The sequence below is a fragment of the Neopelma chrysocephalum genome, unplaced genomic scaffold, assembly GCF_003984885.1.
Source record: "Neopelma chrysocephalum unplaced genomic scaffold, ASM398488v2 Primary Assembly neopelma1_65, whole genome shotgun sequence".
Classification (NCBI taxonomy): Eukaryota; Metazoa; Chordata; class Aves; order Passeriformes; family Pipridae; genus Neopelma; species Neopelma chrysocephalum.
Genome location: NW_020897722.1, coordinates 2,379,129 through 2,391,189, shown reverse-complemented (window position 1 = coordinate 2,391,189; position 12,061 = coordinate 2,379,129). Strand labels below are relative to the sequence as shown.

Below are 12,061 nucleotides of genomic sequence, written 5' to 3'. Positions count from 1 at the left end.
TGGCCCCTGGCCATCACAGCTAATAAGCTCCATCAGCACAGCAACACCTGAGCTGGAGGCAGGCGGGTGGTTGTTAACACCCCGCAGCCACACAGAGAACAAAAGGTCTTGCTCCACTTTCTCAGCAGTTTAACAGAAGGATCAGAGGATTTGGCTATTAAAGCTCAGTTTGTCTTTGCAGGCTCTCGTATGGACGGGACAAATGAACAGAAACCTCTTCTTGACACCAACCACCTCAATTTTTAAGGTTTCAGCTGTTGAGGCCTGATTAGGGACGTGGGCGAATTTCAAAAGGCTGCAGGGCCACTGAAGCAAGTCCTTGAAATATGAAATGTGGGCTGGAGGCTTGTTGGCTCCCAGCTGGTGAGCTGCTCTTGACAGCCTGATTCCATACCCTGGAAATCAGGATGGGACCTGGGCATTGGTTCAAGGGGCAATAGGGAGGGACTGAGCAAAGGGGGCTACAGCCCTTCTGGTCTGTTGGGGGATCTCCCAGAGCATCTCCTGAACCCACAGCTCTGGGGACTGCTGGAAGCCTGACCTGCTGAGCTCCTTCTGCCTCTGTTCCCTCAACACTGTATCATAAACAAGTTCTTACAGGAACAACAATAAAATCAAATTTGATGGTGTTTTCACCACAAAAAGGCTCTGCCTGCAGCTCTCGGTTTGATGTTTGAAGACACACTGCTCACACATCACACTGCACACCACATGTGACACTTCTTTTAGGGCTAAAAAGAGGATTTTCATTCCTATCCCACACATGGCTGCCGGCAGAGTCCTCTGGGATGTGGTGTTTTCCCAGCACGAAGGACAGAGGCTGGAAAGGACGGTTGTGGCTGTGAAGCGACAGGTTTGGGACAATTCCGACACCACCAGCAGCTGCACAGCACCAAAGCACCACGTCACAACGCAGAAGCAACAGTGTGACATCATTCACCTCAGCCTGGTGGCCTGGGCTTTTGTGGGAAGGTGGCAGGACATGGTGGGAAACAGAGCAGGAGGACAGGAATTCCATGCTGGGAGTCTCTGCCCCCTCCAGCGTGTCTGAGTCTGGGATGGCTAAAGACACACTCTCACAGCTCAGCACCTCCTTCAAATTGGGGAGATAAAAAGCATCAGTGGCACAGCAAGGCTGGGTCTAAACACTCAAACATGTTTGCCCCATGGCATTTCCTAATTGTCCTGTTCATCCAGAGCAGAAAGGTGGGCTGCAAAAAACTGTCAGAAAACACAGAGCATCTCAGAACACCTTCCAGTGCAGCTTGCAGGGAGCACAGGAGAGACTGCCCAGGACAGCCTGGGTGTCCCAGATCATGGAATCACAAATCCTGGAATGGTCTGGGTTGGAAGGGACCTTCAAGACCATGCAGTCCCACCCCCTGCCACGGGCAGGGACACCTTCCACTACACCAGGTTGGTCCAAGCCCTGTCCAACCTGGCCTTGGACACTTCTAGGGATGGGGCAGAGAGGAGAGTGAGGGAATTCCCACAGCCCCACTGCAGTGCCTCTGCCTCACTGCTGTGCAGGGAAGGGAATCCTCACCTGAATTCCAGCAATCCCACCTGCAAGGGGAACTGTGTGGCCAGGTCCCTGCTCACGCTGTTCCCCTCACCACCTCTCCCTGCAGAGTTTCTGGGGTTGAAAGGAGGCTCTGCAGGGCTCCTGGTGTGCTTGGGAGGTAGTGGAAGATGAGGAAAACCCTAAGAGGATGGACTCAGTTTGCAATCCCAGCCTGTGTGAAAGGATGTGCCCTCTCTTCCCAAAGTGAGAAAAGCAACCTGGCTGCTTCCCGCGTATTTTTCCTGCAGAAATGTTTATCAGGAACAACATTCAAATAGTGAATTCCCCATTGCTGTGTAACCAAATTTCTTCTTTCTTGCCTTAATAGAGTCTGATAGATTTTACAAAAATCTAATTTTATGTAACTTAATCTCACCCCCCCCATTGATTTCATGGTAGATTCATTTGTGATCACGGTGACAAAGCAATTCCATGTTCACTCTTAATCATACGCTGCTGACATGGGATAAGGCAATTATCTCATGCCTCTCCTTCCCCTCCTGGATTTCTGATTGCACTGTTTTCCTACAGGACTAACAGGAACGGGAGAGCAGGTAGTGTCTGGAAAACCAACCCAGGAACTTCCAGCTTCTTGCTGAGGGGCTCTGACAATTCCCAGGGTCCAAGTCAGCTGTGCCCCAAGCAGAGTACAGGCCAGTGGGGAAGCTGCAGTTTTTTACCAGTGCCCTTCTGATCTCCTCTGGAAATCCCAAAGTGGGATTAAAAAGAACCCGAGGAGTATGTCTGTGTCCATGTGAAGGGAATTTATCCCATGCCTTGCTGTATTTGTCAGGGCTGACAGTGCCAGCATTCCCAGGGCTTTAGGAGATTCCTCCCTGGTCCTGCTGCCCATCCTAAAGGACAAGGAGTGGCTGGGAGAGCAGGACAGGGACCTGTGGCTGTCATGGTTCCGAACTTAAAATTCACAACCTTGGAATGAACTGGAAGCGGCAAGAGATGGACTTTCAACCCTCCCCAGGAACAATGGCCAGGACAGCGTTTCCAGCAGCTTCCCCCTCCGGGAGCCCTTGGGAGATGACTCAGGACGTGGGGGTGGTGGTGACACCCCGAGGGACCAGCAGAGCCGCTGCCCTCCCACGCTGCCCTGTCCCTTTGGCTCTGTGTCACCTGGGATCTGACTGTCTGGTGACCATCCCCTCCCTGCCCTGAGCACAGGAGCTTTCTGGGAGCTCTTACCAGGGCTTGGTGCTTCACCTGCACCGCTGCCTTCCTGCTCTCCTGAGCCCTGCAGGGTGCCCGGCCCGCCGGGGCCACGGCACCGCCCCTGCTCCCACCCGGGGCCGAGGTGCTGGTCCCTCTGGACATCTCCAGCTCGATCTCAGCATCCATCTCAGCATCCTCCTTGGCCTCCTTGTTGCTCTCCTCCAGGTGCTTCATCAGCACGGCCACCACCACGTTGACCAGGACGAACTGCGCGATGAGGACGAAGGTGACAAAGTAGACGGGGGAGATGACGGGCAGGTAACTGAGGCAGTGCTTGTCCTCCCGAGTGCATTCTCGGAGAGTGTCCTGCAGCAGGGGGGGAAAAGGTGAGGGATTAACAAGGGCTGGGGCTCTGCTCGGGCTCCAAACACAGAAACATCCAATTAACACGCCCTGGACACAAAGGCTCGCACGTACAACTAAAATGGATAGAAAATATGAATTACAAAGAGGGGGATTGTGTTGGCCAGAGAGGTTGCAGACTCCCCACCCCTGAAAGTGTTCAAGGCCAGGTTGGACAGGGCTTGGAGCAACCTGGTCTAGTGGAAGGTGTCCCTGGCCATGGCAGGAGGTGGAATTGAATGAGCTTTAAGATCCCTTCCAACCCAAATCATTCTGGGATTCTGTGATACATCCCAAGGGCACAGGACACAGAACACAAGGTCACCTCTCTCAGTCACAAGGACTGGTATAATTTTCCTGAAACACTAGATGAAGGAACAAAGTTTCAGGCTGGGTGAGCCTTAGGACAAATCACTGCCTGAAAACACACCTGGCTTTGAAATCAGGAAGTTTAACTTGGAGGTTTTAAGAGGGAACCTTTTTGTTTTCACACAAAATCTGTTTGAAATCTTCATGTACCTACAGAGAGAAGAAAGAGCCCAGACACACCTTCATGATGCCATTCCAGTTGTCCCCCGTGGACACCCTGAAGAGGGTGAGGAAGGCCATGCCGAAGTTGGTGAAGGTGGCGTGGCGGCTCAGACCTTCACAGGGATTTTCATCGCTGCAATCTACGGGACAGAGAAGCAAAAACACGTCAGTGGAGCCACGTCTGCTTACCCAGAGCAGCCCCCCAAACCTGGTGGTGGGACCCTGGGCTGTGTCACACTGACAGGTGGCATCGGGATGTGGTGATCTCATGGTGGAATGAGATGAGCTTTAAGGTCCCTTCCAACCCAAACCATTCTGTGATTTCTCTGATTCTCTTTATGGGCAGAGCCAACACAAAGAGACCTAAAAGGAGGTGGAAGCAAGCAGAATTCCTGGGCTGTCTCAACAAATCCTGCTCTACAGCATCCTTTGTCTGTTTTCCTCTTGATTATGTCCTTGTCTTGATGATTTTTCACAGGGTGCATCTACCATGAGGGATAATTCACTGAGATAAAGTGGAGCAATTTGACATTTTCCCCCCGAGAATTAATATCCTAATGAATGCAAATTGAACAGACGAAATATCCCTCTTCCCATAAAACACAGGCTTGTTAAATATTCATCAGGTCAGGCAGCAATGTCTCTTGCTTGGGCATTTCACTCTTAGGTAATTATTTGGAGATAAATTGGAAAGAAAAAACAGACCCCCCCCCCACAAATGACCAGCCCTGGGGAAACGAGTGCTGATGGTGCCTGTGGCTGACATGGGCTCGCAGTGAGTGAGTGAACTATTTCCCAGTAAATTCCCAGTTTGCTGCCCCACAGCAGGCCCCAGGCTATGATCCTGGGGCTGGCATTGCCAGTGTATGTGTGGAAAACCAACCAGGATTCAGAGCAGCAGAAGGTGCCTCTGTGAACAAGCTGTTTCTCACCCTTGTGACAGAACAAATACATTCATATATCTAGATATGTAATATAAACCCACAGTATTTCACTTGGGGTGGAGGCACAATTAATTTTTTTTCCCCCCAGAATTTGTTGGAGGCTGAAAAATAATTTGGTTTTGGCTGAAAGAATTATTCTGCTTTCAGGCACTTGCAGTCTGAGCAGAGGGCTGGACTCATAAAAGGGATTAATGACAGCCATAAACCCTCCGTGCAGGAAGGGCCCTTCTGGTGCTCCTGAAGCCCTAATTGGGATGGAAGTGTTGAGGAGGCAGACACAGCTCCTTCCAACAGCATCTTTAGGGCAGGGACTGCTTTGCCCTGGCTTTGCTGGCTGTGTGTTTGCTCTCTGCCTCCACCTGGTTTTAGTGATGGACACATTCCTGACCAGCTCCAGTGTTCTCCAGCTGGAGGAATAACTGGATGAACCAGGAACTAACTCCCTGATTTCTGTAGAAAGGGGAAGGTGATGCTGAGAACAATGGACAGACAAGCCCTGGGCAGCTGGAAGAGCAACGTCAGCCAAGTGCAGGGAGCTCATGGGGCGTGTGGTGGAAGCTCCGAGGAGGGACATGTTTGTGGTGGCATCTCTCCAGCACCACTCTGACCACCATCCAGCTTTGCAGACTCATGTTCTGCCTTCAGTAGCAAACTTCCATCTTTGTGAACATATCCCCGCTGGACAGTTATATTTAAACAGTAAATAGTTCCTGTCCAGCCAAGGGTGGTGTTGGACAAGTCTCTTAATGTGTGTTTGTGCACGTTAGGCAGGTTCTGTGTTACATCCTCATGTGTCACCTGCGACCCTGAGATCAAGAGAGAACTTTCATCCTCAGAACATGAGCTGTGAAAGCTGAGGAAGGCCCAGGAACGAGAGAGAGAAGAAAGGAAACAGCGAGATACCAAATAAACATCAACCGGATGAAACGGAGGGCGTCGGGCTCATTACTCACCGAGCTTGCCAAACAATTCCACTCCCAGGGCAGCATAGATAAAAAACAGGAGCATAAAAAGTAGGCCAAGGTTCCCTACCTACACAAGGAGAAAGCAGAACAAGGGTCAGGCAAGTCGAGGTCACAAATTAAATCACTCCATCACATTTTAAACACAAGCAAAGGAGGGACGGGTGGCCAGAGGCAAATCAACCCCTGCCCAGGCTTCCAACACCCTGGTCCCCTCTCACAGTTCTGCTTTAATGGACCCAGAGAGCTCCTCTGTGGGTGGGAATGAGCAGATACTCCATGTGCAAAGCAGTCTCTGGTGCCTCTCCATCACCCTCCACTCATCTGGAACTTGGCCACTCTCAGGGACACTTCCCTACTGAGGGGTAATTTGTGACTTGGTGCTTTGAATTTCAAGGGCCTTCCCCTTCTGTTTGGGACTCTGAGCATGAAGACAGTGACAATAACAAGCCACCAGAGGAACTGCCTGGTTTCCAGAGGTTCCACTGGCCTGGAGGACTTTCAGCAAAGGAACACGTGCTCCAGGGAGAGGTGAAGCTCTCCGGGGTTTCCCCTTTGCAAACATTTCTCAACAACAACTTCCTGAATTTTAGCTTTCAGGGTCTCCAAGGAAAAGCCTTATTCCACACACCAGCACTGAAATGCAGGCACCTGGCAGTTCTAGGTGCTGCTGGAGGTGTTAATGAGCCCTGCAAGGTGACTGAAGGGGGGTGAGAGAAGTGAAATGATGCTAAAAGGTTCTTAATACCAAAGGCATTACAGTTATCCACACTGGAGTCCATCACCACACGGGATCCAGGCCTTGAAAACATCTCCAAGAGCAGATTTTTTTTTGTGATTCGGGCAGAGAACATGAAGGGCAGAGCAACCTGACCTGCTACAACCTGCAAGTAACTCTGCTCACATTTATCTCTCCTGCCACTTTAATTGCTTGTGTCTATCAGCTCTGACAGAGACAAAGTGATCGAGTTCCCCAACCACACGTGGCATCACAAGCATCATTTATCCCCAAATAACAGTGAACTAGGTGGTGATCCAGGTAGTCAGGCAGAGGGATTCCTGACCTCCAAGGTCTCTTCCAGTGAACTCCCAATTTGAGAGTTTTCTTCTCTGATGTGGCACAGCCACGGTGGTGTTGGGGATTTTGACCACACTCTTTAATTTGATCAGAAAGGTTATCAGTGTGATAACTGTTATCACAAAATTAACTCACTAAAGAGGGGTTTTTTTTGTGTTAAAGAAATGGGAGTAGTCAAATCACCCAGTGGAGGCTGTAAACCTTTAATTGCTGTAAACCCTGAACTGGCTACTCCATGCAGAGCTCTGCAATTCCACTAACATTATTACCATCCTCCAGTGAATAACAGAGATAAAACAGGGATGGTGGATGGCTGGGCTGGATTATTTCATCTGCCTGTACTGTCTTCTGGAATAATGTTTCCTAACTTGTGTCTGCTGGACCTGATGGTTTGGGAGACATTAGAAGGCAGCCTGCAAAGTGACTGCAAATGAGAAAACACAAGAAAACAGGCACATGCACAAATACACACACACACACACACTCTGCCAGGGAGGCAAATGAGCAAATAATTAAAGGGAAGGAGAATAAAAGTGATAAACAAGCCTTCTAAGTCAAGGGTATATTAAAGCCCTGCAGAAGAGGGTTTTGGATTTTGCTCAAAGCAGCCTGAATATTTTACTGCTATTTTAATGCCTAATAAATCAGCCTGCAAACTTATGGCACTGATGAAATTCCAAAGAATTTAGACTAACAACAAAGTTCTTACCAGGTTATCAGTCAAAACCATCATCTGGCTTTCAACATGCAAAGGATGTTATGAGCTGACATTTGCTCATAAACAATTTGCTACTTTCTAGTGGGCATTAGCAAAAGACTCTGTATTTATGATGGTGACTAATTGCATCACTGAGCCAACGTGGCTCATAACAAGTCCTTCAAAGGCCACAAAGTCTCATAACAGAGTCCTTCAAGGCACCACAGGCACAGCTTAAAAATGCTGAAAGAGCCCTGTTTGCTGCTGTGGGGTTTGCTGTGGTAAGGGGGTAAAGGTGATAAAGGAAAGGGGAAAGGGAAAGGGAAAGGGAAAGGGAGAGGGAAAGGGAGAGGGAGAGGGAAAGGGAAAGGGAGAGGGAGAGGAGAGGGAGAGGGAGAGGGAGAGGGAGAGGGAGAGGGAGAGGGAGAGGGAGAGGGAGAGGGAGAGGGAGAGGGAGAGAGAAAGAGAAAAAGAAAGTCTTCTTCAGCCCATGGCCTCCCCCAAGGCCTGAGCACAGAGAAGGACCCAAGGCTTGTTCCCAGGGATGGGCTGAGGTGGAGGCAGCAGGTCAGGCAGTGGCTGTGAGCAGAGGGAAGGCAGACTGAGAGTGTCTGTGACCCCGGGTGAGTCATTCCTCTCCTGCAACTCCACGTCCCCACCTCTAAGTCCCTCAGGGATAGGTCAGTAATATCTCCAAAGTGCTCAGAGATCTACTGAGACCAGTCAAGTAAAAGATGGGGCATGAATCATGTTGCTGGAAGGAATGGGAGGGGGCAGGAGTACAGCAGCCAAAGGCTGGGATGCCTAGGCTGGACTCTCCATCAGGAACACAAATCCAGCTCTGGTCAGAAGCCTCCACTCTGGCAGCCAGTGACCCAGGCAGGCTCTGAGAGGTGGTTCTGCTCCAGCAGCACTGAACAGGTCAGCTCTGGTTATCCATCCAACTCCCCCTGACTTGGGCTGGGCACAGAAAACTCCAGATATTCCCTTTTTCTGGCAGCCAGGGGCTATCCATCATTTCCTGGGGCTTCAGCACTGAGGAAGGCTGTGGACTGCAGGGAGTGAAGCAGAGATGAAGAACGTCTTGGAGATGTTCCTGGTGCCCTGAAGTACCTCAGAGAAGCCACAAGAGATGGAGATGCTGGTGAGCATCTTGTGATTCCTCCTGGACCTTCACTTCCCAGAATCCTGGCTGGCAGAGCTGTCTGTGTGCCTGGGACAGAGGGATGCTGTGGGCAGAGTCCTCTGTCCCACCCAGAGGAGCAGGGAGGGCCTCTATGAGGAGCTGCCACCCTCTCCTACCATTAAAAGGCCAGGAATAGCTTTCCTTTTCCCAAGGAAAGGGACTTTCCACACACCCAGCTGGCCTCTGCTCTCCCTGCTCTGGGAGTAAATGTCTCCTCTGGTCCCAGTCCTGCAATGCCTGGGTGAAGTCAGTTCCTCCTGTGCCTCTTCCAGCTCTGACATTCATCATTCCTCCATCACACCCTGGCATTCCAGTTGTTGATGCAGGCAGTGCACACAGCTCCCTGGAATGCCTGTCAAGAGCAATTTCTCACAAAACTAAGCCCCTGCCAAACCTTTCCAAGGACATGAGTCCTCCTCATCTTCCTTCCATCCCCCTCCAGCCAAAGCAATAATCCTGGCAGCGGGAAAGCACAGGCTAATTTATGCACTAAACCCCAGAGAAAATGGACACATTTGCTAGAAAAAGAGAGGCCATCTGTGAGAATTCCAGGATTAGTAGGAAGGGCCAGACAGACAACCTTGGAGGCTGTCACTGGTGAAACCACAGGCCACCAGCTGACCTGACCAAGCTGTGTGTCCACTCAGGCCCACAGTGCCAGGAGCCAGCAGGATGGTGCTTTCTGCACCTCAGGATTTCTGCTTCGCTGCTCTAATCCCTCAGGCATCTCTGCAGCACAGCCCCCACACACCTATCGTCCAAAATCCACCTCATCCTGGTCAGACATTCCCGTTCTTGCTCTCTGAGTTCACATCACTGGGGGTTTTCAGTGTCTGGCAAGAGCAGATCATTCCTTTTGTCCCCCAACTGCTGCGAGACAACGCCAGAAAAACCTCCTCAGAAGCTGACACTGAGATAAGCACAGGAATTACAGCACCAAAAGGAGATAAAGTCCTGGGCAGGAGCAAACTACAGATCCTGCCCTTCAGGGCACTGATAGAACAAGGAGTTCTTCCCTCTTTCCTTGGCAGAGAGTGCACCCAGGGGGAGATCCAAGCTCTGAAGACAAAGAGGAGGTGTATTGTACAGCCTGCACTTAATTAATGTGCCATCCATGGATCAAGGGAGAAAAGAGAAGGAGAAAGAGCCCAGATTTTTTGATAGGCAAGTTTCACGTCTTGCTGTTGTTGGCCCTGCAGAGGAAGGTGGGAATTGGACTGGATTCCCTTTGTCCTCTCCATCAGGAAGAGCTCTGGCAGCTCAACAGTGACTGCAGGGTTTCTTGGTGGTGGTTGATGCTGGAAGTGCTGTGTGGGGGATTCACTGACACCAGGAGCATTTCAACCCAGCCAAATCTGACAGCAGGTCATGCTACAGAGAGGGTGAGCTGGGCTTTGGAAAGCAGGAAATGGGAAAAGGACTAAAGGGCCACCATCAAACAGGAGTCTCACAGAACAGACTTTGCTTACGAATCCACCAGATGTACAAGCAAGGAAACACTCAGCTGATGGATGAGTGGTGTAATTCATTATTGAGCCTTAATGGGGCCAGAGCTCATAAAGAAGAGGAAAACACTTGAAACAGGTCTTGAAAACCTGCTTCATATTTAAAGGAGTTCAGTGCTCTGCTGTTTGCCAGACTGCAAGAGATTATTTTATCTATCATCGCTCCAAAAAGAAGCGCTAGAAGAAAAAAGCAAAATGACATCCAATGACCAAATAAACTTGGCTAATTCACGCTAAAAACACCAGATATTTTTAGCAGAAAGAGTAAACAAGAATGTATTTCATTAACAGGGGATGGCTGATTCCCTAACACTTTGCATCTTTAAAAAAAAGAACCAGGTGGCTTTTTTTTTTTTTTTGCTGGGACTAAGAGGACATGGGGAAGGTGGGCAGAGGAGGTGCCATTTTCAGATCCCTCCCTGACCATTTTTCTGTCTCTCTGGCCTCTCCTAATTTTTTTTCCTCTATTCCATCTCATTTTTTTCAGAGATGAGGTGGAGGAGAAGGTCTCTGATCCGGTGGACACGAGGTTACCAGACAAGGAAGGTGCAGCAGGGGAGGAAAACTTTGAAAAGAGCAGCTCAAGGCTTAGTCTGAAGTTCCAGAAGAGACTGAGCCTGTGACAGCCTCAATCTGGGATCAAAATGCTGCATTCCCCCAAATCTGGGGACAGTTGGTTCTCCAAGTGCTACTCAAACTATATCTACTGCTGAATAAAAAACAAAGTTGATGAAAATCACCCAAAAGAAAATAAGTGTTCTGCACTGACAATGCCTTGTCATCGTCAGCCCATAAATGGACACCACACAAAGAATTTCCCCCCAAACCTTAATGAATAAACATGAAATTAGCTTTTTTTGTCACTTAGAAGCCGCATTCAATGAGGATTTTCCAGCTGTGGTTTCAGGCTGCTAAATTAATTAGGGTAGGAACTCTTCCCCTGCCTTGGAAATGAAAGCTGCAGCTTTGTGAAGAGTGATTGTTGTTGGAGAGGTCACCCCAAACTTCCCTTCTCATTTTCTCAACTTCTCTGGAGGCCAAACTGGCATTTTTATCTGCATGAGATCTGCCTGGAATATCCCTGGGGTTTTCCCTTTAACAGAGACCTTGGTTGGAATGTAAACTGCAAGAACACCCCAGAGAAACCAAAAGCCTGGCCTGCAGCCACCCTATTGTTTGGGGGGCAGAGAAACCAGGGAGGGAGAGAAAATATGATCTGCAATCACAATGCTTTTTGAAAGAAAGAAAGAAATCAAATAATCTCTAGAAATGCCAAGCCAGGGGCCAGGTTGGGAAATCCCTGCTTTAGTCTCAGCCAAAATCCTTCGCTGCAAAGGAAATCTGAATACCAAAGGGCAAATGTCTCAGATTAGAAACATCTTCATGGCAGTGATGAAAAGTAAATGCAAATGGGTCTTTCCAAGAAAAAAGAATTTCCCCTTGTTTTCCAGTTCACTTTGAATAGATCAGAGGCTGGTTTGTACTCAGTAACTAAGTCACAGGGGTTTGTTTGGGTGATTACATGGAGTGGTTCTACTGATTCTCCTGTGGCCACTCATCCTCTGGAAGAGACGCCAACACAGTGTCTGCTCTTGGCCAAGCCACATCCTGCTGTTCCCAGGGAATTCCTCTGCAGACAGCTCCAGCTGATCCACATGTGGCTGCCCACCACCCCTCCCAGTCCATCCCAGGACACACAGAATGGATTGGTCCCACTCCTAAAGCCCCTTCCAGCAGCTCAGCTGTGGGATGTTCTGGAAGGGTTGAAAACTAAGGACTTGTCTGACCATGTCTGTGCATCCTCAAAGTGCTGCTGCTGAACTGCCAGGTCAGAGAAGATGACAGGGTTCTGGCACCTCATTTGGGACCCAGTTCTGGGTAAAGCCTGGCAGTAAATGTTTCTAGCACTGTCTGCTGGGATACAGCAGCCTGGTGATACAGGAAATTGGAATGTGCAGCTGACCCTAAAGAGCTCAGACCATGGAACTCACACACCACCAGAACACAGCCTAAAGAGGACAAGATTTA

At 49.6% G+C, this 12,061-nt stretch overlaps 1 protein-coding gene across 2 annotated transcripts in view; it reads right to left on the bottom strand.

The window, feature by feature from the left end:
* The window catches only part of CACNA1H (calcium voltage-gated channel subunit alpha1 H), a 151,336-nt gene that overhangs the window by 7,385 nt on the left and 131,890 nt on the right, over nt 1-12,061 (bottom strand). The window contains exons 30-33 of one of the 2 annotated variants that reach the window (XM_027683805.1): nt 5,559-5,637; nt 3,680-3,801; nt 2,762-3,094; nt 941-1,093 (exon numbers count right to left, since the gene is read on the bottom strand). In XM_027683805.1, coding sequence (XP_027539606.1) covers nt 941-1,093; nt 2,762-3,094; nt 3,680-3,801; nt 5,559-5,637 — 687 coding nt within the window. The remainder of the gene's footprint in view (nt 1-940; nt 1,094-2,761; nt 3,095-3,679; nt 3,802-5,558; nt 5,638-12,061) is intronic. The other variant, XM_027683806.1, reaches the window with a different exon arrangement.